This window comes from Schistocerca americana, chromosome 2 (genome assembly GCF_021461395.2).
Source record: "Schistocerca americana isolate TAMUIC-IGC-003095 chromosome 2, iqSchAmer2.1, whole genome shotgun sequence".
In the NCBI taxonomy this organism is placed as follows: Eukaryota; Metazoa; Arthropoda; class Insecta; order Orthoptera; family Acrididae; genus Schistocerca; species Schistocerca americana.
The window spans coordinates 869,800,547-869,826,640 of NC_060120.1; the positions used below are offsets into that span (position 1 = coordinate 869,800,547).

General features: G+C 43.0%; 1 protein-coding gene across 1 annotated transcript in view; it reads right to left on the bottom strand.

The window, feature by feature from the left end:
• The window catches only part of LOC124595432 (farnesol dehydrogenase-like), a 72,197-nt gene extending 50,811 nt beyond the window's left edge, over positions 1-21,386 (bottom strand). Inside the window, exon 1 of the mRNA XM_047134173.1 lies at positions 21,220-21,386. Coding sequence (XP_046990129.1) covers positions 21,220-21,351 — 132 coding nt within the window. The 5' untranslated portion in view covers positions 21,352-21,386. The remainder of the gene's footprint in view (positions 1-21,219) is intronic.
• Between the last annotated feature and the right edge of the window lie 4,708 nt (positions 21,387-26,094).

Below are 26,094 nucleotides of genomic sequence, written 5' to 3' on the forward strand. Positions count from 1 at the left end.
AAGACTCGTTTGTCCAGTTCTTGAGCATTGTTCATGGGTCTGGAATTCTTATGAAGTAGGATTAATATGAGATTCAGAAAGAAGATCCAAGTACTATCATGTTTCTGAGATGCTCAACACAGTCCAGTGGCAGACACTGCAAGTGAGGCAATGTGTACCACAGAGAGGTTTAATGCTTGAATTTCTAGAGTGTATGTTCCATGTGAAATCTGACAAAATGTTACTTCCTACCATGTACATCTCACAACATGACCAAGCAAAGCAGTGGTGGGAGGGCTGGAACAGTGTGATCTCCACCTTACCACGAAAACTGAGGAGCTATTTGAGACTAGCAGCTCTGAGGTCTAAAAACTGACAACATCAGAGAGATTGGTGTGCTGACCAAAGGCCCGTCCATACCGCATCTGAATCACACCACTGGCAGACAAAGCCGCAGCAGCTGGTTGGTACTGAATGACTCATTAAGACCAGTTATGTGGAGATGGTAGTAGGAAAACAGCAGTTACGAAATGTACAATGAAATTAAAAACTGTCATGACACATTACTTTGTTGGCCTCTCGCCCTCAAGTAACCATGTCATGATGTTGCAACCACATCTAAACCTAAGGTTCAGCTACAGTTTGGTGTTACACCATAATCTTCATTTAAAAATTAAGATTGGTGATGGATGACAACATTACTGCTCAAACAAAATTGCAGTATCGAAATCTTTGCCAAATACATCTAAAAATTACATGGCCATAACACTATCACCTAACAGTCTATTTTGGTGGAGGAGGAGGAGGAGGCGGTGGAGAAAGAGATTAATGCAATGTCCCATCGACATTGAGGTCACCGGAGATGGAGCACAAGCTCGGATTTGGGAAGGATGGGGACTGAAATCTGCCGTGTATTTTCAAAGGAACCACGTCGGTATTTGCCTGAAATGATTTCGGGAAATCACGGAAAACCTCAGTCAGGATGGCTGGACACGGGTTTGAACCATCGTCCTCACGAATGCGAGTCCTGTGTGCTAACCACTGTGCCACCTCACTCGATGGTCTATTGTGCAGGGCACAAGCTCTCCACAGGGACACAATTGCATATTCAGTATAATGCTCTACTGACCATGTCAGCCTCAGCCTCACCTAGGGTATAGCGCATGCAGGATACCGGGACCGATGCGCAGTGACCAGTTTTCGTCCAGTTCGCAGGGCGAGTTCATTCGTTTGTTACGAAGGGGAGGCCGAGTGCTTTCCAGCTTTCGGCCGGTCAGTGATGGAAGAATCGAGACGGGCAGCGCGCACCTTGCAGTCTTTCTCAAACGATTTCACAGAAACTATTCAGCAAAAGAATTTCATTTTTGCTTTACTTATAGCTGTATATGTCAGGTTCATAATGGTGCGACTATCATTTCGTTAATGGTCAATATTAGTGTGACATTTGCGTGGAAGTAAGACACTACGCTAAATTCGGAAAAGTGTGCAATGAAAAATAGAGGTCGCTATGATTTTGAGTTTGGTGCATATTACATGATATACTGTTGTGTATGAAATAGAGGTAACGCACTGAATTTTTCGTTAGACATGGGTAGAGGTATCTATCTGTCAACAAACTCGAGAAAACTGATCTGATGTAGCACACTCACTTGCGATCGCGCCGCGCCAGCGATAAGGCCAGAGCGAAATATCCGTAACATTCCTCATATTTCATAAACAGTTTCAGATACCGAAAAGATATTTCGGCAAATGATAGCACGCAAATAGGAGGGTATTTTACCATATCGTCATTATGTAAAGCTTCATTATTCCAGTAGCTACTGACTTTTTCGGTGAAAGAATGTCATTTTTAATGGCCATCAAAAAATGGTTCAAATGTCTCGAAGCACTGTGGGACTTAACATCTGAGGTCATCAGTCCCCTAGACTTAGAACTACCTAAACCTAACTAAACTAAGGACATCACACACATCCATGCCCGAGGCAGGATTCGAACCTGCGACCGTAGCAGCAGCGCAGTTCCGGACTGAAGCGCCTAGAACCGCTTTCGCCTGGATAAAGAAGATCTTCTTGTCAGCTTTGACGTCACCTCACTCTTCACACGAGTACCGCTGGAAGACTCCCTAGCGCTGCTCGAAACACGCTTTAGTGAGGACACAATAAAGCTGTTCCGGCATGTGTTAACAAACACCTACTTCAAGTGTGGAGGCAAATTTTATGAACAAGTGGATGGTGTAGCCATGGGGTCCCCCTTAGCTCCAGGCATCGCTAATCTTTACATGGAGCACTTTGAAGACATAGCCCTGGACACCGCCCCATTGAAACCTAAAGCCTTTTACAGATATGTGGATGACACTTTTGTCGTGTGGCCACATGGCAGAGAGAACCTGCAAGACTTCCTGCGACATCTCAACAGCATACACAGCAACATACAATTCACCATGGAGGTGGAAGAAAACGGAAGCTTGCCCTTCCTTGACATTCTAATCAAGAGGCACCCTGATGGCACCTTGGGTCACGCTGTGTATAGGAAGAAGACACATACGGATTTATACCTTCATGCACAGAGTTGCCACCACCCAGCACAACGCAACTCAGTGCTTAACACACTTGTGCACAGGGCCAAGTCTATCTGTGATGATGACAGCCTACCTGCAGAGTTACAACACCTAAGGAAGACCTTCCGCAGCAACGGTTATAATGAGACGCAAATCTCGCGCGCCCTACACAAGAGCAGGAAGGTAGACACACCAGAAGAAGAAGATGAGACCAGATGCCTGGCATTTCTACCATACGCGGGACCGCCAACAGCCAAGATTGCCCGCATTCTGGAGAAACACAACATCAAGACAATTTTTCATGCCCCAAGTAAAATTAAGGACATACTTGGCTCAGTCAAAGACCACCTAGGACTGCAGACTCCGGGCGTATACACTATTGAATGTGAATGTGGTACGAAATACATCGGACAAACGCAGCGCTGCATCACGCAGAGGCGCTCGGAACACATTAGAAATGTACGCCTTGGTCAGACAGAAAAATCGGCGGTAGCAGAACATAGCATTAACGAAGGACACACCTTCCTCTTTGAGGGTACGAAGAAGCTGTGTGACGCTAAAGGATTTTGGGATTCAGTTTTCAAAGAGGCTGTAGAAATTCGGTTGAACAGCAACCTGATCAATCGAGACACTGGTTTCCAACTTAGTACAGCTTGGAATCCCGCAATAACTAAAATTAGAAGAGAACGCTCCGGCACGAAGACGGTAGCGGCCACAGACGTATTAGGAACCGGCAGGGACTCGACGCCCGGTCCGCGCCGCGAACCCTCCACCACTGGCGCGGCGGCCGATTCCGCAGGTACCTGATTGGTCGGCGCCCGGAATCAGTCACTGGTCCAGGAGCCTTTATAGGACCGCGCAACACAGCATCTCGACAAGGAATTCAGGGAAGCCCAGAAGCAGAACACGCAGATCCTCGCTGTCCTTCAGGCAACAGTCCAGCAGTCGCTCCCCTCTGCGACTTCCTCAGTAGCATCAAAACCCCATCATGGATAGACGACCAAACATCCAAGGCCTGACAATGTGCGTCTTTAACGCAGACGGCATTGTCAATCAAGAGGTCGAGTTCAGAGAACTCATGAAGGAGTTCTCCATCGACATATGCATGATGGGGGAAACCCACCTAAAACCGGGAGTAAAAGCGACAGTTCCCAACTACATTAGCTACCGTAAAGACAGGCCAACCCAAGGCGGAGGAGTGGCCATATATGTAAAAAGAGGGATCCCCCACCACCAGGTATTCTTACCAGCTACCAACAAAATCGAAGCAGTGGCGGTGGAAGTAACCACTGCCACTGGACCCCTAACAATTGTTGCAGTCTACCGACCCCCACATGACCAGATAGATGAGGGAGACATAGCTGCTCTAGGGCAAATTGAAGGCAAACTCGTAATAGGGGGAGACTTCAATGCCAAACACCCTGACTGGAATTCTAGAGTAACCTCCAGAGCAGGCGCCAAGCTGCAACAACTAGCGCGCGCCCACCACTTCGAAACATGGGGTCCAGTCGAGCCCACACATTTTCCGAAAAACGGAAGCAGGCCCGATGTGTTAGACATAGCTCTCACTAGGAGGATCGCAGGATTTGTGACCGCAAGGACAATCAACAGAATGTCCTCCGACCACAACCCAGTGATTCTAGAAGTCGATGTGGGAGAATGGGTAGCACTCCCACGGTACCAGACGTCTTACAAACGAACAGACTGGGAGCGATACCAAGAAACTGTCGCCTCTGATATCGCTCGCGCTCCGCCACCTACTGCCGAAACAGTAGATCAAGCGCTACTAGACTTGACAGGCACCATCTTGCAGGCAGCGGAAGAGGCCACCCCACCACAAAGGGATGGCCCTCCACCGCAAATACAGCTCCCGGAACACTTACTAGCTCAAATCCGTCACAAGAACAGAGTGGCAAAAGAGTGGAAGATCACCAGAAATCAGGCCACCAGGAGGCTGCTCAATCGTCTACAGAGAGAACTGAAGGTAGCGCTCAATGAGCACAGAAACCAGCAATGGCAAAACCGCCTCACAGCTCTCAAAGTAGACGATCATACACTTTGGCAAGCAACCAAACAATTCACAAAAAGACGCGCCAGGATGCCGCCACTGCACGGCGAGCGGGGATTGGTCTACAGCAATGCTGAGAAGGCCAACGCCCTCGCCGACTCCTTCGAGAAGCAGTTCCAAACGGCAGAACCCGAGGATGAAGAGCATGAAGAGGTAGTCAGTCGTCAACTGGCTGTCTTCCTCAATGCTGAGGAGGACCCAGAGGACGAACCCATACTTTTTGCCCCCGAGGACGTGGCAAGAGTAATCAGGTCCCTCCCTACAAAAAAGGCGCCAGGGCACGACAGTGTCACAAACCAGTTAGTCAAAAAACTCCCACCCACAGCGATCACACACCTCGCGAACGTCCTCAACGAGATTACTCGTTCCCGTGAGTTCCCAGCTTGCTGGAAACATGCGGAAGTGGTCGCGATACACAAACCAGGAAAAGACCCTCTATTCCCGCAGCACTACAGGCCGATTAGCCTCTTGCCAACTCTCAGCAAGATCTATGAGCGCCTCCTGCTAAAACCCATGCAAGAACATATTACCAGAGAGCAAATTCTGCCGGATTTCCAATTTGGATTCCGGCAGAACCACTCTGCCCCACAACAGGTCATGAGAATGGTTGAAGCAGCCACAGAGGGCTTCAACCACAGAGGCTACTGCGGGATAGTGCTACTAGACGTAGCCAAAGCCTTTGATTCAGTATGGCATAGAGGGCTACTCTACAAGTTGTACTCACAAGGGTTTCCAGGGAGCATAGTTCAGCTAATCAAGAGCTACCTCACGAATAGGACTTTCTCCGTCAAGGTGGAAACTGCCACCTCCACCAGAAGGCGCATTCGTGCCGGGGTGCCACAGGGATCGGTCCTGGGGCCCGTATTGTACAGCTTGTACACTGCGGACACTCCAACGGCCCCCCTGGTGCACACCGCGCAGTACGCCGATGACACAGCCTTTTACACGAGAAATGCGAACAAGGACCTGGTCATTCGTAGGCTACAAAGGGTTTTAGATGACACAGAAACCTGGGCCCGTCGCTGGCGCATCACCATCAACTCGGAGAAGACGCAGGCAATGCTGATTACCCGCAGGCTCGGAAGGCGCGAACCTCCTCAACGTCCCCCCCTCCACCTCCACCTAAATGGAACCCAACTCCCCTGGCGCAGAACCGCCAAGTACCTTGGCGTAACCTTGGACTCTCGTCTTACGTGGAAACCCCACATAGACGAGGTCCACAGGAAGGTCTGCGCCAGAATGTCCATCCTATACCCTATCCTGAACACAAACAGCTCCCTTCCCTGCCCAGTAGCAGTAAACGTTTATCAGGCCCTGATCCGGCCAGTAATGGAGTTTGCGTGCCCTGTCTGGGGATACGCGGCGAAGGAGCACCTGGACAAACTCCAGAGGCTGCAAAACCGCGCCCTCAGAAGGGCACTGCATCTACCTCTCGGATTCCCCACAGACGACCTGCACGCCGCAGCCGATATCCCACTCCTGAGAGAGCGTTTCCAGGATCTGGCAAGGGCCTTCTATGAAGGTACTTCCAGATCCGGAAATGCACTCATCCACTCCCTTGGTCGGTATGACATGTCCCGCGATAAACACAAGCGCCCTATGACGATCTTCGACGATTAAGTCGAAGAGAAAAATCCCAATACCCAATCCCTAATCCAGTTCCTTCCCATATATCACCAATCATCTTGCCTACCTCAGGCAAGTCCCAGATACACACACAACAATTCATCACATATCACAGACACCAAAAATATATAGAAAAATCACACACACATGTACACAGGGGAGTAAAAGCCAAAAGGCTATAAACTCCCCCTCACACTTCCCCAAAGAGGGGAAAGTATAAGATGAGTGCAGGAGGGCAGCATCTCGACACTTCGCTTGAAGATGATGGGTACGAAACCCTTCGAAACGTTGCGAGAAGACGACGCCTTTACTCGGCTGATCACCCGAGAAGATTTCACGAAAATGTGTAAGTCTTACTCAAAATTCGCCACTCACGACACTTCTCTGAAAGTTACAAATGGTTAATAAGACAGGCGAAAATAAACCGCTGCATTTTCGGCGGAATTTTTTTTTAGATACTAACGAAAGCAGAGGCCACGGCATTTTGCGCGCACTGGTGTTGACAGATGTGAAAATTACCGAACTATCAGTTTAATAAGTCACAGCTGCAAAATACTAACACGAATTCTTTACAGACGAATGGAAAAACTAGTAGAAGCCAACCTCGGGGAAGATCGGTTTGGATTCCGTAGAAACACTGGAACACGTGAGGCAATACTGACCTTACGACTTATCTTTGAAGAAAGATTAAGGAAAGGCAAACCTACGTTTCTAGCATTTGTAAACTTAGAGAAAGCTTTTGACAATGTTGACTGGAATACTCTCTTTCAAATTCTAAAGGTGGCAGGGGTAAAATACAGGGAGCGAAAGGCTATTTACAATTTGTACAGAAACCAGATGGCAGTTATAAGAGTCGAGGGGTATGAAAGGGAAGCAGTGGTTGGGAAGGGAGTAAGACAGGGTTGTAGCCTCTCCCCGATGTTGTTCAATCTGTATATTGAGCAAGCAGTAAAGGAAACAAAAGAAAAATTCGGAGTAGGTATTAAAATCCATGGAGAAGAAATAAAAACTTTGATGTTCGCCGATGGCATTGAAATTCTGTCAGAGACAGCAAAGGACTTGGAAGAGCAGTTGAATGGAATGGACAGTGTCTTGAAAGGAGGGTATAAGATGAACATCAACAAAAGCAAAACGAGGATAATGGAATGTAGTCGAATTAAGTCGGGTGATGCTGAGGGAATTAGATTAGGAAATGAGACACTTAAAGTAGTAAAGGAGTTTTGCTATTTGGGGAGCAAAATAACTGATGATGGTCGAAGTAGAAAGGATATAAAATGTAGAGTGGCAATGGCAAGGAAAGCGTTTCTGAAGAAAAGAAATTTGTTAACATCGAGTATAGATTTAAGTGTGAGGAAGTCATTTCTGAAAGTATTTGTATGGAGTGTAGCCATGTATGGAAGTGAAACATGGACGATAAATAGTTTGGACAAGAAAAGAATAGAAGCTTTCGTAATGTGGTGCTACAGAAGAATGCTGAAGATTAGATGGGTAGATCACATAACTAATGAGGAAGTATTGAATAGGATTGGGGAGAAGAGAAGTTTGTGGCACAACTTGACCATAAAAAGGGATCGGTTGGTAGGACATGTTCTGAGGCATCAAGGGATCACCAATTTAGTATTGGAGGGCAGCGTGGAGGGTAAAAATCGTAGAGGGAGACGAAGAGATGAATACACTAAGCAGATTCAGAAGGATGTAGGTTGCAGTAGGTACTGGGAGATGGAAAAATAATATCGCAGAGAAATGGGTTAGTGAAAGCCTTGAGGTTCGAATCCAGACAATCAGTCACACTTCAGAGAAGTGTGCAATCTTGACATTAAAACTGTGTGCCAGACCGGAAGTGGAGCCTGGAACATTACTTCTCATGGGTAATGCTCTACTGACTGTATCATCCAACCCTCAGCTTTGTTGACTGACATTAAGTTGACCAAAACCGCAACACTTTCATCGTCTGAAGAAGACTTGATGCCGCATTACACCTGCCAGATCATTTTTACTCACATCAAGTCAGATGCATGCCAAATCACTGCCATGTACCTGCGACGTCACTTGTTGGATCAATTGGCACGCCACAGCAATGGGTGCCCTGACAACAACATGTCCTGTTATGTACACGGACTTCAGAAACTAGATTAATTTTTGCAAATAAAAGCTACTGATGAGGCCGAGGCGCTCAATTTCAGTTTTTCCACGCGAATCCCCTGGTGAGACCATGGTTCAAGCCCAGGCCTGTGAGAGACCTGCAATCTAACCTAACCTAACTGCTCAGGTAAAAAAAAGTTTATTGAATTAAATGCTGAAGGCTTGGGCATTTCTACCAGTACATAATAGATTATTAGAATTTCTGAAATTTATAAAATAGGATAAGTGAGAATGATTACTGAAGTCAGATTCTCAAATGAGCTGCTATTTGGTAGCTTAGTGCTGACATAATAAATGAACGCCAGATATTCCTGATTGGGAACACACACACACACACACACACACACACACACACACAGAGCCCTATCCTCATAAAACATACTTGTTTATTCTGCTCGTGTTTATATTATCAAATTAAGTCAGTCAAATCAAACTGCTGAGAGGAGTGTTGATAGCAGACTTCGCATACATTCATCGAGTAGCCTGCTGACCTATACAAAATTCGTGTTTGGAAATAAACGAATTTTACATAATCATATCATATAAAAGTTGACAATCAATCGCTTTAGATATGATTCCTTGAAGACCTTTACTTTGCTCTACTGCACGCCATTTATTCCATGTGGCATTTGTTGTTAACAATAAACATGTATAAATCACCTGTAACTCACAGCCACAACACTACAAGCAAAAATAACCTACTTGCAAACTGTGTGCTCCTCTCTAGGTTTTGGGATATTGCACAAATTGTGACAGGTTGGCAGCAGACACGTAGAAAATTTCAAAGCCCTAGTTATTCAAAAAACCTAGTAAAATGGCACATACAACAGCGTATCAACCGGAGATGGTCGCCGCCGCCCAATTCAAACTCTGGGGAGGGGGGAGGGCGAGATACGGTTTCTGCCCCCCACCCCCCTCTCAATCCCCCTCATCCGCAAATTCACTTGAAGTTTTATTTGATCAACAGGCAGAGCCAGCGAATAAACCATGCTGCCGTTAGGTGATATGGGATCAGTATTTTTGTTGGCAGCGATTTTTGGTTTTGATTGAAGCATCTAGCACTTAACTGCATTCTGCCCTCTCCCTTCGTCCCATTTTTCAGTCTATGACTCCTAATGGGGGCCAGCCTCTGTGTGCGTAAATTCTGCATAGCACTTTCGAACAGTAGTTGAGGCTGAACGGGGCCTCAGTGCCGACTATGTCGTAAAGGCGAACTACGGAGTGGGCAGTGGGCCGACTCTGAGGGAGCTCCAGACCTAAGGCAGAAATCTTGACTGAAAAATTGGTTTTACTGTCCCTTTACGTTGTTAACAGTTATCCCCTGGACCTGCGTATATTATTATATAGGCCCTGCTGTTCAAAACAAGTATTGGCACCACCCTCATTACTTACTGTTCGGTTCCCCTAGAATCTAAGTCCACATACGTTCGCAGGTGGAGCAAAACTAGTTTAGTCTAGCGGTCACGCAGCACAACCCACGTGCTGTCCTAACGAAAATGGCAACACCGGCCAACAATGCCCGAATGGTAAATGTAATTATATTCCCTCAGTTCTCAGCGAGACTTTTTGGGGAAGGGGGAGGGGGGAGCTACGGCGCACCCGAAAGTATTTGCAATAAGATGTCAGTTATTTTCGATACAGTGGAAATGCTTTTAAGTTAACGGGGGCATCAAATCTCAGTGCAAAAGCAAGAAAACAGTGCTTGACTCTACAATGGAATACTCACAACTCGCTTGGCTATCCGTGTCAATGGCAAACCGGTCAACCCCAACGATTCAACCAAGAAAAGGCGAAATAATTAACAACGGTCGGTTAATAAGCATTCGCTACCACTACAACAAGGCAATTAGAGGTTCAATCAACAAAGATGTCGATAATCAGTATGTAACAATATAAGTCAAACTCGTGCAGAAAGGCGCAAACTACGTACATATAACATCGTATCGAGAACTAAGACTGAGTAATTCTTGTACATGGCAATAAAACTAGTATTTGGATGAATGCGTTTGAGCTAGATGCAATGTTGCAAGAAAATCTCTCCCATTGCAGTATGGCCTGAAATTAGGCATCAAGACAGTGTTCTCAGATCATCCTTTTACTCCATAGCAACAGAAAGTCCACTACTGTTGCTGGATCAGAAATGTCAGACGTATGTTCCTGTGGTGTCACCGCCAGACACCACACTTGCTAGGTGGTAGTTTTAAATCGGCCGCGGTCCATTAGTACATGTCGGACCCGCGTGTCGCCACTGTGTGATCGCAGACCGAGCGCCACCACAAGGCAGGTCTCGAGATACGGACTAGCACTCGCCCCAGTTGTACGGACGACGTAGCTAGCGACTACATGGACGAAGCATTGCTCATTAGCCGAGCCGATAGTTAGAATAGCCTTCAACTAAGTCAATGGCTACGACCTAGCAAGGCGCCATTAGTAACATTGCATGTATCTAAAAAGTCTCACTTGTATCGCCACAATCTCCAGATGTACCAAAAGGATGGATTAAAGTTAAGTATTCCAGAAGCTACGTACTTTTCTTTATAGCATTCATTACGTATCCTGTTTCAGACCTCACGCACCCTGCTTTAACTTGGTGCGTGCCTTTTCAGCTTCCTCTCATTGTGTCTAGGCTGTCTTGTGTAGACACAACAGTTCCGAAACATTACTATACAGGGTGAGTCACCTAACGTTACCGCTGGATATATTTCGTAAACCACATGAAATACTGACGAACCGATTCCATAGACCGAACGTGAGGAGAGGGGCTAGTGTAATTGTTTAATACAAACCATACAAAAATGCACGGAAGTATGTTTTTTAACACAAACCTACGTTTTTTTAAATGGAACCCCGTTACTTTTGTTAGCACATCTGAACATATAAACAAGTACGTAATCAGTGCCGTTTGTTGCATTGTAAAATGTTAATTACATCCGGAGATGTAACCTAAAGTTGACGCTTGAGTACCACTCCTCCGCTGTTCGATCGTGTGTATCAGAGAGCACCGAATTACGTAGGGATCCAAAGGGAACGATGGTGGACCTTAGGTACAGAAGAGACTGGAACAGCACATTACATCCACATGCTAACACCTTTTTATTGGTCTTTTTCACTGACGCACATGTACATTACCATGAGGGGTGAGGTACACGTACACACGTGGTTTCCGTTTTCAATTACGGAGTGGAATAGAGTGTGTCCCGACATGTCAGGCCAATAGATGTTCAATGTGTTGGCCATCATTTGCTGCACACAATTGCAATCTCTGGAGTAATGAATGTCGTACACGCCGCAGTACATCTGGTGTAATGTCGCCGCAGGCTGCCACAATACGTTGTTTCATATCCTCTGAGGTTGTAGGCACATCACGGTACACATTCTCCTTAACGTACCCCACAGAAAGATGTCCAGAGATGTAAGATCAGGAGAACGGGCTGGCCAATTTATGCGTCCTCCACGTCCTATGAAACGCCCGTCGAACATCCTGTCAAGGGTCAGCCTAGTGTTAATTGCGGAATGTGCAGGTGCACCATCATGCTGATACCACATACGTCGACGTGTTTCCAGTGGGACATTTTCGAACAACGTTGGCAGATCATTCTGTAGAAACGCGATGTATGTTGCAGTGCTCTCCGATACACACGATCGAACAGCGGAGGAGTGGTACTCAAGCGTCAACTTTAGGTTACAATATCTCCGGATGTAATTAACATTTTACAATGCAACAAACGGCACTGATTACGTACTTGTTTATATGTTCAGATGTGCTAACCAAATTAACGTGGTTCCATTTAAAAAAACGTAGGTTTGTGTTAAAAAACATATTTCCGTGCATTTTTGTATGGTTTGTATTAAACAATTACACTAGCCCCTCTCCTCACGTTCGGTCTGTGGAATCGGTTCGTCAGTATTTGATGTGGTTTACGAAATATATCCAGCGGTAACGTTAGGTGACTCACCCTGTAAAGCAAGTTCTTATGAAGTTCATAGTTCATGTACACGCACCCCTACGTTCACATTTCAGTAAGAAAATTTTAATTAATTTGACTAGTTACAAATATGCCCTACTTATGCATTATAGGAATACATAACAAATTTATGACTTGACACACGCAGCTTTGTTTAGGGGCCACATTTCTCATAAAAGACCCTGCGGTTGTAGTTAAGCAATGCACTCAAACAGTCATGGAGTTATTGCTTAGATCATGTCTTCCATGCTAAAAACAGCCCTCAGATTATTATGCCATTACAGATAATTTTATCCTGAAGTCTAATTCGCACCGATTTATCATCCAGACTCATTATCGCAATTCGTTACCCCTGGCTCATAGAAGCGGTATTATTGTTGCGGACTGTTTGTGGAAAACTCTTTCTCGCCCTGAAACACAAAAGATCTGAACCGGAATCCGAATTTTCAGCTACATGGATCATTGCTTTATATAAATGAGGCACAGCTAATCCTTTTCTGAAATTAGTTTGTTCGGAAAACGTTTCACTATTTGCACACAGAAATAAACAAAACACTGTTTTTGGATTTGCGTGGGGTTTTTCTTTTCGCTATGCAACGTTTCTCATGTGATTTCATCAAAAAATTTATACATTATTGTCGAACATTCGTGTGTGGCAGTGAAGTGGCTGCCTTTTCGTTATTAGTCATAATTTTTGTGATGTTTATAAATGAAGTAGCACAACTCATTGAACATAAGCTGAAAAATTTGCAGTGAAGAATGACCCTACTGGCTATTTCACGTTTTGTACACTTTCGGTCACGTATTGCAGCGTACCAACTGAGGCCAACGCACCAAATTAATTTTCTGTCGTAGTAGGAAAGCTGCATCTTTCCAGTTTGTATGAGTTTATGATATGCCGCACTTGATAAGTTTCTGCATACCATGCAGAGTGCAGCGTGACAAGTCACTACACATAAACAATTCCAGATACTGAAACAAGAGTTTCAGCAATTGGTCAGTTTACTTACACTGATTTAACAAGTGAAAGTTGAAAGTCAAATAAACAGAAAACCACAGTGCTTTACACGGCAGTTCATCACTGAACAAAAATGGTAGTATCATTATCTTTACAGCTGAAAATATTGTACTTACCATGTGAGTTTCCTTCTAATAAACGATAAGTCGCAATGGATTTGGTACGAATTGTGCAAGTTAGTACGTCTGATGTTAATGTTCTTCCATTTACATTGCTGTATTGCTTTAGGGTCTGATTTGCACACTCATTCGTAATCCACTACATAGATGTTCAATAATGTTTACAGTCATTCCTTTTACTTACGACACATACAGTTAGTGAGTTACAGCGTCATTTTTAAATTTCAGTGTCCAACTTCTCATTCCCTTTTTATGTGTACAATGGGTCATGACTGATATTTATATACGATTATTACTATTTTGCTATTTTAGGTGTGATACTGCACAATGTCACAAAAATATATCAAGGATTTTTTTGGAGGTGGTAGCAGCACTAAAAAATCTCAGATAGTTCGTATTAGCGTTGCCCATGACAGTGGCCAGTCTCAGTCTGATGGTAGAAATCTCTCTCTCTCTCTATTCGTTTAGTCGGTTCCGACTCTTCGTGACCCCATGAACCAAATCACGCCACTTTTTCCTGTCTTGAACTTTCTTCCGTAGACTTTTCAGGTTGGAACACATTGCTTCTGTGATGCCATCGATCCATTTCATCCTCTGACGTCCTCTTCTTCTAGTTCTTTCAATCTTCCCCAGCATTAATGTTTTTTCCAGCGAGGCATGCCTTCGCATTGTGCGTCCAAAGTAGGTCAGCTTTTGTTTTAACATTAGACCTTCCAGGGAGAAATCTGGTTTAATTTGCTCCAATATTGATCTGTTGGTTCTCTTTGCAGTCCATGGAACTCTAAGAAGTTTCCTCCAACACCACAATTCGAAGGAGTCAATTCTTCGCCGTTCAGCCTTTCTAATGGTCCAGGTCTCACATCCATACATCGCAACTGGAAAGACCATAGCCCTCACAATACGGATCTTTGTCGCTAGTGTTATATCTCTGGACCTTATAACCTTGTCAAGGTTTGACATCGCCTGTCTACCGAACAACAGGCGTCTCCGGATTTCATGGCTGCAGTCGCCGTCAGCAGAGATCTGGGAACCGAGATAACTGAATGTGGTCACTACCTCCATGGTTTCTCCTGCTATATGCCACGAATTGGTAGGTGTAGTTGCCATAATTTTCGTTTTCTTCACATTCAGCATAAGACCGACCTTTTCACTTTCGTCTTTCACCTTCAGTAAGAGTGTTCTCAATTCTTCTTCACTTTCTGCCAACAGGATCGTATCATCCGCGTACCTGAGGTTGTTTACATTTATTCCAGCTATTTTAATTCCTGTTTCGCCTTCATCTAGCCTCGCATTCCTCATAACATGTTCTGCATACAGATTGAATAAGTACGGTGACAGTATGCAGCCTTGACGGACCCCTTTTTGAATCTTTATCCATTTCGTTGTTCCATACATAGTTCTCACCGTGGCTTCTTGGTCAAGGTATAAACTCCGTATCAGATGAATGAAGTGATCTGGTACACCCATGTTTTTCAGTACGTTCCATAATTTGTTGTGATCGACGCAGTCAAAGGCTTTGACGTAGTCAATAAAGCAGAGGTACACATATTTCTGGAATTCTCTCGCTTTTTCCATAATCCACCGAATGTTAGCAATTTGATCTCTAGTTCCTCTTCCTTTCCTAAATCCAGCTTGTTCTTCTGGTAGTTCTCGATCTAGATATTGCCGAAGACTATTTTGTAAGATTTTCAACATAACTTTGCTAGCATGTGAAATAAGTGCGATTGTTCGGTAATCTGAGCATTCTTTAGAAATTTTCTTCTTTGGAATGGGGATGAATACTGATCTTTTCCAGTCTTCTGGCCACGGCTGCGTGATCCATATTTTTTGACATATTGAGTGCAGCACTTTCACTGCATCCTTTCCAGTGACTTTAAACAATTCTGCTGGTATTTCATCATGTCCACAAGTTTTGTTATCAGCCATATTTTCAAGGGCCCACTGGATTTCGCTCTCCAAAATATCTGGCTCTAGTTCTAAATTAACATTAACATCAGCAGTAGGAGCCCTGTCATGATGCAGTTCTTTCTTGTATGGGTCTTCTACATATCCTGCCCATGTTTTCTTAACATCCTCTGCTTCACTCAGATCTTTCCCATTTCTATCTTTTATCATTCCAATTTTTGCCTGGAATTTTCCTTTAATTTCTCTAATTTTCTTATAGAGATCTCTTGTCTTCCCCATTCCATTACTATCTTCAACTTCCTTGCACTGTTCATTAAAGAATATATTTTTATCTCTTCTAGCTAATTTCTGAAAATCTTTATTTAATTCAAACATCGCTGATCTATCTCCCTTGATTTTTGCTTTCCTTCGTTCTTCTGCAACTTGCAGTGCCTCAACTGATAGCCATCTAGCCTTCTTACTGTTCCGTTTCTTGGGAATGTGTTTCTCTGCGGCCTCCTTGACAGTATTAGCTACTTCTGTCCACATCTCTTGCGAGCTTTTGTCCTCCAGCTGTAATACATTAAATCTGTTTTGTACCTCTACAGCATAGTCGGAGGGTATAGAGTTAAGGTCGTATCTGCAAGTTGGGATACTTTTTGCTACATTCTGAAGTTTCAGCCGAAATTTTGCAATCAGGAGCTCATGATCTGATCCGCAGTCAGCCCCAGGTCTTGTTGTAGCTGTCTGAACCGCGCTCTTCCACCTCTGATTACAAAGTATGTAATCAATTTGGTTACGGTGTTGGCGATCTGGCGAAGTCCAGGTATATAGGCGTCGTTTTGGTAGTTGAAACAGTGTATTAGTAATTATCAATGAATCTTTTTGGCAGAATTCTAGGAGTCTCTGTCCAGTTTCATTTGTTGTACCAAGACCATATTTCCCTGTTATACCTTCTACAACTTCATTTCCCACTTTTGTATTCCAATCTCCAACTATGAAGACGATATACTTTTTTGGTGTTGACAGTAGTAATTCTTGTAAATCTCCATAGAACTGCTCAATAATTTCCTTTTCAGCATCGGTTGTTGGTGCATAAACTTGAATCACTGTGATGTTGAAGGGCTGACCTTGAAGTCTGATGGACATCATTCTATCATTTTTATATTTGCATCCCATTACAGCTTTTCTCACTTTGTCACTAACTATGAAGGCTACTCCATTACTTCTGTTGTTATCGTGCCCAGAATAATACACCATATGGCCATCCGAAGCAAATTCTCCCATGCCAGTCCACCTCATTTCTCTCATTTCATGTTAGAAATACTAGTCTAAAATACTTACAAGGAGGCACAAGCACTGATACTGCTAAATATTTTATGGTCAGCTATGAGTATCTCTTCCTATGCTAGTGCTATTATACTTTGTGCTCACCATTAACATCCAGTACTTTGCTTGTTGAAAGCTATTTTTATGTTAATGTGATATGTGGGAGATACGTCACGTTTCACGTTTTCAACCTTACCGATTTTAGTTAGAGGCGATGGACATAAAAGTTGTGGCATAGGACTGTTAAAGCATGCAACACCCCAGTCTCACATGAAAATATAATGGGCTCTACTTCAAGTATATCTGTTTTTAAAGCAAAATTTCACCCACCGGAGAAGCAGAGAAGCATACTTTTTCACGAAGTAATGGAAGATCTTGTAAATCGGAATGGTTTGTGGCTTATGCGTGGCTACATTACGAAGAAAAGAGTGGCAGTGTTTTCTGCTATAACTTCATTCAGTTCATCCACTTAATTAACAATAGAAGGCAACAAAAAGAGACGGATTTTCTTTAAAAAAAAAAAGGTTTCTGTAACTGGTAAAAAACTACAGAAAAGTTCAAGATACACGAGAAGAGTCTCTTTCGTCGAGAGTTTCTTGCAATTATTCAGCAACGTGAAAATAGCGCACCTGTGGTTGCCTAAGACACGTGACATCTGCTGACCGATCAGGAGAAAGCTAGAACCGCATTACTAGTAATTATCAGTTCACTAGGTACCTGGCTCGAACAGGAAACGCACTGAGAGGTCATGAAACGGTTTCGGGGAACCTCATGACACTTCTCGGTGAGAGGAAGAATGATGTGCCAGAACTAAAGATACGGCAGAAATATCGTGACACTTGGTCGGCGCCAGCGATACGAAACGAAGTACTGGAAATGGCTCACAGGATCCAACGAGAAATTGTGCAGCAAATAAAAAAATCCCCATTTCACGGAATTATGGCAGATTCAACAGCGCACTTGGCTGGCCAGGAGCAGTTCACTCTGTGTGCATTGTGTTGACCCCGAGACGCTCGAATAAAAGAACTTTTTCGGAGTTTATATAATCCATCGGACTCAAAGGCGCAAACGCTGGCAACTACCATTACAGACATGCTTCGAAGACTGACACAAGAAATTGAGTTTCTAGCCACCCACTATTTCGATGGTGCAGCTAAAATGTCTGGGCGGAAAAAAGGTGTTAAGGAAATCCTTCTTCAAGACCAGCCAAAGAGTTGTTACATCCACTGCAGCAATCATTGTTTGTATCTGGCACTACAGGAAGTTTCAAGAAACTGATCCATTGTGCGATATACTGGTAACTGTGAATGACGTCTCAAATATAATTCTAGAATCTGCAAAAAGGAGAAACGTGTATGCAGATGATGTGCTACTATGAGGCGAATCCAAACCCAAAATGATTCCAATGTGTCCTAACCGATGGGCTGTAAGAGTAAAATATTTGATACGTTTCAGGGAAAACTATGAGCGGGTCCAGAAAACGTTGACCGAAATGTTGAATGTACCGAGCTCAGTTAGAGACGAAAGGTCAGTCCTGCGGGGCTCTGCGAAGCGACTCGAAAAGTTTGAAACTATTTTTTTATATGACACTAACAACTGAAGTGTTTGGACTGTGTGAGGAACTGGCCAGATCCCTTCAGAATCCAAATTTTAATGCAGCTGGAGTGAAACATTCTGTAGAGGTTCTGAAAGTTGCTCTTGCAAATCTTAGGACTACAGAAGCATTTGATATGATGTTAGCGAAATCCAAAAATTATTCTAAAAAACTAAATATGAAAGACCCAAATATCTCACAGCCAAGAAAAATACCAGAGAAATTGCAACGCACAGAAACACCGTCTGTTCCCAAAGAATTGTCTTAAGAATGAAAATTTAGGAAAGATTTGTTTGAAATTCTTGATCTCCTTCTGAATGAGACTCATCGAAGGTTCAGCCAAGAGGATCTAAAGCGACTATCCCATCTTGAAGAGATACTTATTATGTCCTCCCAAACATATACTCCACCTACATGACGTTTGGAAGAATTGCTTGGAGTACATACAACAGACTTTAACCTGGACAGGCTTATGCACAGCTCGAAATGCTGTGAACCATTACGACTGATATACAACCACGTAATGTATCCTCTATTGGAAGAAAACTTATTGCTGAACCTGTTAGGGTTAAAGCACTCTTTCAGGAAGTTATTCGCCTCATCATTCTGATTTTTAGTGTTCCAATATCGTCAACATACTCTGAGAGGTCATTCAGCGCCTTGCATCAGATCAACAATGACTCAGTCGAGACTCATCCATCTACTCCTCCTCCATGTTCATCAAGACAGAGCTGCAAAAATTAATCTAATGGATGTTATGAAAGAACTTGCAGCTCAGACTGTCGAAAGGAAAACTACATTTGGAAATTGTATTTAAAAATTTTTAGTCTAAATAAAAACAAAATAAATGCCTTCTTCTTTTTCAAACAAATTACGTTTTTATTTTTTTCACTAACATGTGAAGCATAGTGTTTGTAAAACAGTACTAGTAACAAAGGGTTTCTCTCTAGCCAGTTGCTTTTGCAGTCTACAGTAAATATGAACTCCTTTTCGTAAATAGCCTCAAAACAAAGTAAGACCAGTGTCTTCAAAGATAAGTGATGTCTTTTTAAAAATTAAAGCAACGAAATCGTTTTCAATGTTTCTCTCTGTAAAACAACATAGCTCTGGGTACCTAACACACATTCCCTTACTATCGGTATGCACGTATTCTTAACGGTTTTGCTGAAAGACGAAATCAGTAAATGGGTTTGCTTGATCCCCCCCTCTCTAAAGAGGTATTTGATACCCCACTGAGCACATCATACATTTATCGAAATATCTGGAGACAGGGCTGTAAGTATAGGTTAAGAATAATATCCATGTTAGCTAGGTTGCAACTTTTCCAACATAGAGACAGCTGACAACACAGCTAATAGGGCTTTCTTTCACCCAGTATACTTACAATGAAGGAAAGGAGATAAGGGTGTAACATCCTGTCGACGACGAGATCATGAGAGACGGAACACAAACTCTTGGGGAAGGAAAGGGTCTTGCCCTTTGAAAGGAACCGTCCCAGAATTGATCTTAACCGATTTTGAAAAACAGCGGAAAACCTAAATCTGAATGGCCGAACAGTGATTTGAACAGCTCTCTCGAATGAGAATCCTGTGTCTTAAGACTTTGCCACCTGGCACAGTTGATGGGAGAAAAATTGCGGGGAGTGAGGTGGGGATCACTGTTGTAGCAAAGTGTTTGCAATCTGACAAAATCTATTTTTTCGGTATTCCATAAATGATTATCATAATGTGTTGGTAGTGTACTTCGTAGAAGTCGTCTGCAGTCTGTCACAGAGAATTATTTTGTCTATAAATGACAAAATCATTATGGGAGTCCGCAGTCATTATAACTAGTGAACATAACTGTCCATCTCGTCGTTATTTTAAGTTCTTAATTATGAGAACTGACTTACATATACCGGTAGAATATCGAGAATTTAAATACTTTCGTTTTATCCTACCTAAGCATTACCGCAATACTTGTAGAAATACTACTTCTCATTTGTTATATTCCTAATCTTACAGACTCTGATGGTGGCTGTGGCCGAAACACTTTACGGTAGCTTACGCATGCATTCCGCACGCATACACAAATTCCTCGCCCCTCCACCTCACTCACAAGTGCCTGTACGAGAGAAACGGTTTACCAGAAATTGTCGAGCTCACACACCGATGCACTCGCTGTGGCAGCCGGTTTGCTTGCGTTACGAAAACAAAAGAGGTTAGTGATACATGTAGTAAAGAGTGGATAAAGAAATCAAAATATTATTTCCTTATTAACTATTCGCAAGAGAGACCCTACAGAAATTGTTTTTCCTTCTCTTTCCATCCATGTGATGTTGCATTCTTCGATTTGTCCAAAGGTACAGTACAACCTTTCTACAGAATGTAACTTAACAGGACCACTGATAAATTAAGTCCAAGTACGGACACATGCTTGCACAAACTTCCCTACTGTTGGTGCACACGCTCAACCATGCACACGATTTAACGCTTGCACAAGCACGCATAATCTAAATTCCATCAAGCATCAAGCTGCTCGTACAATTCTCAAGCTTTCTTTTTGAAAAAAGAATCAAACAGATATTTGTATGGGCTAGCGTTTCATTGTTCTTGATCCACATCCCTTAGGATCTCCGTCATGGTGGCATTGCGTGGACGAATGATGAAAGTTTCTGAGAAGACCCACAAAACATCCGATTGAAGCATGTTCTCGTTATGAATTTGCTAAGTACGGAAACAGTGCCATCGAATTTTCCTGTGCTATTACTTAATGAACGCAAAAATTTTGACGTTATCCCGAATTAATAATAGAAGTACCGCAAACAAATATTGTGTCGTAGTTACACACACACACGCAGACACTCACACAGTGAGAGAGAGAGAGAGGTCTAGCAGCCGAAAAAACGCAGAAAAACAGGACGAGAGTTAACTGCCTACTCTAAACGCAAGTGGCTTACCTTGACCCTGTCCACCCTCCTAGCGAGTCCTACAACAGTCAGGCCATGCCGAAGCAGCGTCTGTGTTATGGCTGCTCCTATTCCCGCACTAGCACCAGTGACCACAGCAACGCGTCCTATGTATTTATCCATCCGCCCGACAGATGCAGTTGCTACTTCGATAGTGGTACTGCACCAACGCTTCAAAGCAGTTAAAACTTAAACGTCTTCCCCCACCAACCTACCGCCTTCAGTGCTGCCAACATCGGAACAGTGAGAAGGATGACCTTGTCAGCTGTGGACAGCTTCATCCTAAAACTTTTGCGCATGAACGTACACTCGAAGGCGAAGGCTTTTTCACACGCTACGATTTGTCTAGGCACATCATGTCTGCGCGCACTCGTCATAGAGTTGTATACCACAAAGCTAAGCGAATATTAGACGGACACAAACCTTGAAACTAGTCTTAAGTCTGAGCAAAGTTCCTCTCTTCTGTGAATGCAGATCGCATCCACGCAGACAAATCTGCCTGTGAACAAGAGATCGTTCCAAAAATGATTCACGAAAGATGACCGAATCATCTGTTTGCTCAGTTTAGTGTTTCTGGCCTTTACGTGCACACCGAATTCTAAAACGGACAATGTGCATCAGTGTCCTATAGAGCTCACTGCATGATTAATTGAAATGTATAGGTCTCACAAATGTTTGTACGAAAAATTAAATAATATGAAATACCGAGATCGGAATAAAAAGGCAGTTGCTTATGATTCTTTGCTAGAGGAAACGAGATTAGTTGACCCACCGGCAGACAGATAATCGGTAATAAAAAAATAAATTCGATGCAGACTGTTTACCGTTAACTATTCAATTTGATTTACTTGCCCTCACGAAATACTTCGTCAGAACAGCGTATATAGCTTTGCAAGTGTTCGGTGTAATTTTTCTCAGTGCTTGCTTGGATAATTCAATCGAAAACTCCAAATCTTTACACTTTCTTCCTGCCCCTAGAAATCGTGACACCACTCTCTCTTGAGGTGAGTTAGTTTTCCTCATACATTTTTTTCGTCCTATCGAGCGAATACTTTACGAACTCAAGTAAATAATTGTGTGCTTATATTTCGATTCTAAAATTAATTCTCCAGTCTCCCTCGCATTCGGGAGGACGACGGTTCAATCCCGCGTCCAGCCATCCTAATTTAGGTTTTCCGTGATTTCCCTAAATTGCCTCAAGCAAATGCCGGGATGGTTCCTTTAAAAAGGCACGGCCGACCTCCTTCCTCCATCCTTTCCTAATCCTATGAGACCGATGATCCCGCAGTTTGGTCTCCTCCCCCCAAAATCAACCCAACCCAACCCATCTCCAGTCTTCAGGATCGCTATATAACTTTCGAAATAAAGTTGTGTGCGACAACTGCCTCATCATTTAGGCGGTTCTTTGAGCCTCTGAAAATGCGTTTGCAGTTGTGAACACTCACCGCTGAAGAAACTTCCTTCAGTATGAACAGTAGCCGTTTTTGCCATAACCAGATACCGGTACATCCACTTTTGGCCGAAAATGAGGTTTTATCACCATTGCACCGTTCGAAAATAGCTCTGTCGTGTGGCCCAAGAATGAGACCTATCCTTGGGACCAGTTCAGAATAATATAGGTTATGGAGTTGTGGACGTTGAGTATTCGGGAGAGAACCAGACATGTCCAGGGCTTGGTTTATCATTGTAGTCAGACTCTGAACCTGTAAAATACATCTAAGAAGGTGGTTGATGTTACGGAATATCTATTTATCAACTTCTTATTCCAGAAAAAAAATTCTTTCGGTCTAACATCAACAGTGTTTGTAATGAGAAATTCACTGTTTTCAAATCACGTATTCTTTGAGTACGCCACTGCACATAAGCATGTCGTTTGCTGTAGTGAACCACTGTCAGAGCTTGACTATCTTTATTTCGTCACTGAGAAAGTTTAAGTCACACAGATTTTTCCTGAGGAAAAACTTTATAAGGGTGACTCTGCCAGTTAAGTCTGAGAAATATAAAGATGTCATGAAGCTTTCCAGCAAGTATATGCCAACCTCAGACGTGGAATTTTATAATGAGGTGGTCTGTGGAGAACTGCTACATATAGTTCATGTGAAGGAGAAGCACAACGAACTTCTTACTAACATTCCATACGTATGAATCTTATTAGGGTATTCTCTTTCTTTTTTTCATCACATTCAAAATACAAAGCTGTTTGGAGCAAGAGCGAGATGAATCTACTTTAATTCAATAAACATCATAATCAATCTTTGTTTGGTTACGTAATAAGTTGTTACAGTGTGTTGCTGGCCTCATAATGGTTGGAAAAAGACAGGGCTGGTTAATAAAGTTTTCCAATTTCTGGTGAGTTTTACTCTAAATTATGTAAACGTCACTTACCTGGATACTGCAACAATGCCTTGAATCGGTGTGCTAAATTGTTTGCTAGTATAAAATAGAATTTGCGAGAGCGTTGCCGCTTGACGCTGAAAGTTCTCTCGTGTGACTGACACATGGCGGTGTAATATTAGTAATTTTCGCCTCACAAACATTAATATACGCTCAATAGTAAACGCCTGATGGCCTAAAGTTATCGAACAGCTGTAAAGTAAAAGAAATGAACCATCGCATAGCAGCGAGCGACAGAACTTATTATTCTTTATCTTTGCCGTTCTTGCGCGGTGTCTGTAAATCTCTATGTACATGTATCGATGAATGATGTAAAAAAGAATTCTGTTGTTTCAAGACAAATGAGGCATTGGGCACCTCACCTTTTACTGTTTGTATTCCATGAAAGGCAGACGCGGACTTGCTGCGTTCCGCAACGGTATTTTATAATTTATGTGAAAAATATTGAGTGAATATGCTAATTGTTATTTTTCCAATCTTGTAATTGATTACGAACAGACAGCATCAAGAGGACATTTTGACTGTTAGGTATAAAGTATTTAACCTCAATGGTCATCTATTGTAATTTAATAATGAAAAGGTACGTAGCTTTGAAAAACGTGTGTTAAAGATAAGTGTGCTTATTTTAGTAAATTGACCTTTATGATTTCCATCTCCTTATTTACTTGAATGAAAATTATTTTGTGTTAATTCATCACCAGAAATTACGATCACGCTGATGGGCCGAACGCAGCATGAGGCAGAAGGAACATTATCGTTTTTCTATTATTTCTGAATCAACTCTTTTTTAATTGTGCAGTGTTGCATTTCTTTTAAAGCCTGTAAATCTTCTTGTCCCTTAGTTTTGTTCCGGGTATGAATACATCGCGACTATAAAAATGCATAGAAATGATAATGTTTCTTCCGAACGATCTCAAATATATCAATATGCTGGTCTTATTCAGGTGTTTAATGCTCAACGTATGTTATTATAGTAGTGTAATCAATCCCTGATTCTGTTGCCAAGTGGCCCACCAAAGTATTAACTTTTTCGACATTTAAAAAAAAATAATCAATTGTTTTTCTTTTCGCCCCCCCCCCCCCCCCAAGAGTAACGCAATAGACGGCAACAGCGTCGTGGGGTCACTCGAGATATGTAATTATGCAGTGATATTTGCACAGATATCAGCACAGAGAAATTGTAGTGAGTGGATCGGCCTGTAGTTGATTATCTTAAATCTCACTGTTCTGTTCATTTATGTAGCTTCACAAAACTCTCGCTTCTACAATCAAGTGGAAATCATCCATCTGCGAAACACAATTTCGCATACTCGTGTCTTGTAGGTAAGTTTTTATATGATCACTAAATTCTAAGAAACATTTCCAAACGGATAGACACTTAGTAATATCCTGCCCCCCCCCCCCCCCCCTCTATGAACCACGGACCTTGCCGAGATGGGATGGCCTTAATCAATACAGACAGCCGTTCCGTGATGCAACCACAACGAAGGCATATCTGTGGAGAAGTCAGACTTACCTATGGTTTCTGGAGAGGAGCAGCGGCCTTTTCAGTAGTTGCAGATTGGCTGATTTGGCCTGATTACATTAGACAACGTCGCAGTTGATGAAAGAAATGGAACGTGAAACCACTTGGTAAAATCTTGCGCAGAGCGCATGTTAATTACTGCTAACACTTGGCTTAAGAATCTTGAAAGTAAGGGAAACCACGGTTGTTATCTTTCCCCAGGGCATGCCATTGTATGGCTTAATGGCGACGGAAACCTCTTATCGTCGAACGGCATAGTAAGTTCCCTGGCAGCTAACAGCGTTGTTGCCAGCTTTCAACTGAAAACAGTGGCTATCTACAGTTGTGACAACAATGGGGCGTTGACACAGAAACGTGTACAGTATCGAGTCACGTGTCGTGTTATCGGCTGAGGCAGGCGCGTGGAACAGCTCCGCTCAGCCCAGTGCAACCGACAGGAGTAAGTTTACGTCGACTCACATACAGGTAAAATACGTCGAAAGAAAAATAGATCCACGTGTGGATCTCCAGGCGGGAGCCACTCAGGAGGATGTTGTCAACAGAAGAAACTTAACTAGCATTCTATGAGTTGGAGTGTGGAATATTAGATATTTCAGTGGAATAGGTAGGTTAGGGAATTTAAAAACGGAAATGGACATTTTGAAGTTGGATACAGTGAGAATTAGTGAAGTGTGGTGGCAGAAAGAACAGGGCCTCTGGTCAGTGTTATAAAAACAAAATGAAACAGGAGTAATGCAGGAGTGGGTCTAATAATGGATAAGTAAATAGGAACTTGGGTAAGCTGCTATGAACAGTCATTATAGTAACCAAACTGTATGCCGATGACAGGATCCACCATTACAGCGCTATGTTGTTTTACAGAGAGAAACATTGAAAACGACTAATAAACGGTCACAACGCCCATATAGTACTAGGGACAGAAAGTTGGCTGAAACCAGACGTAAACA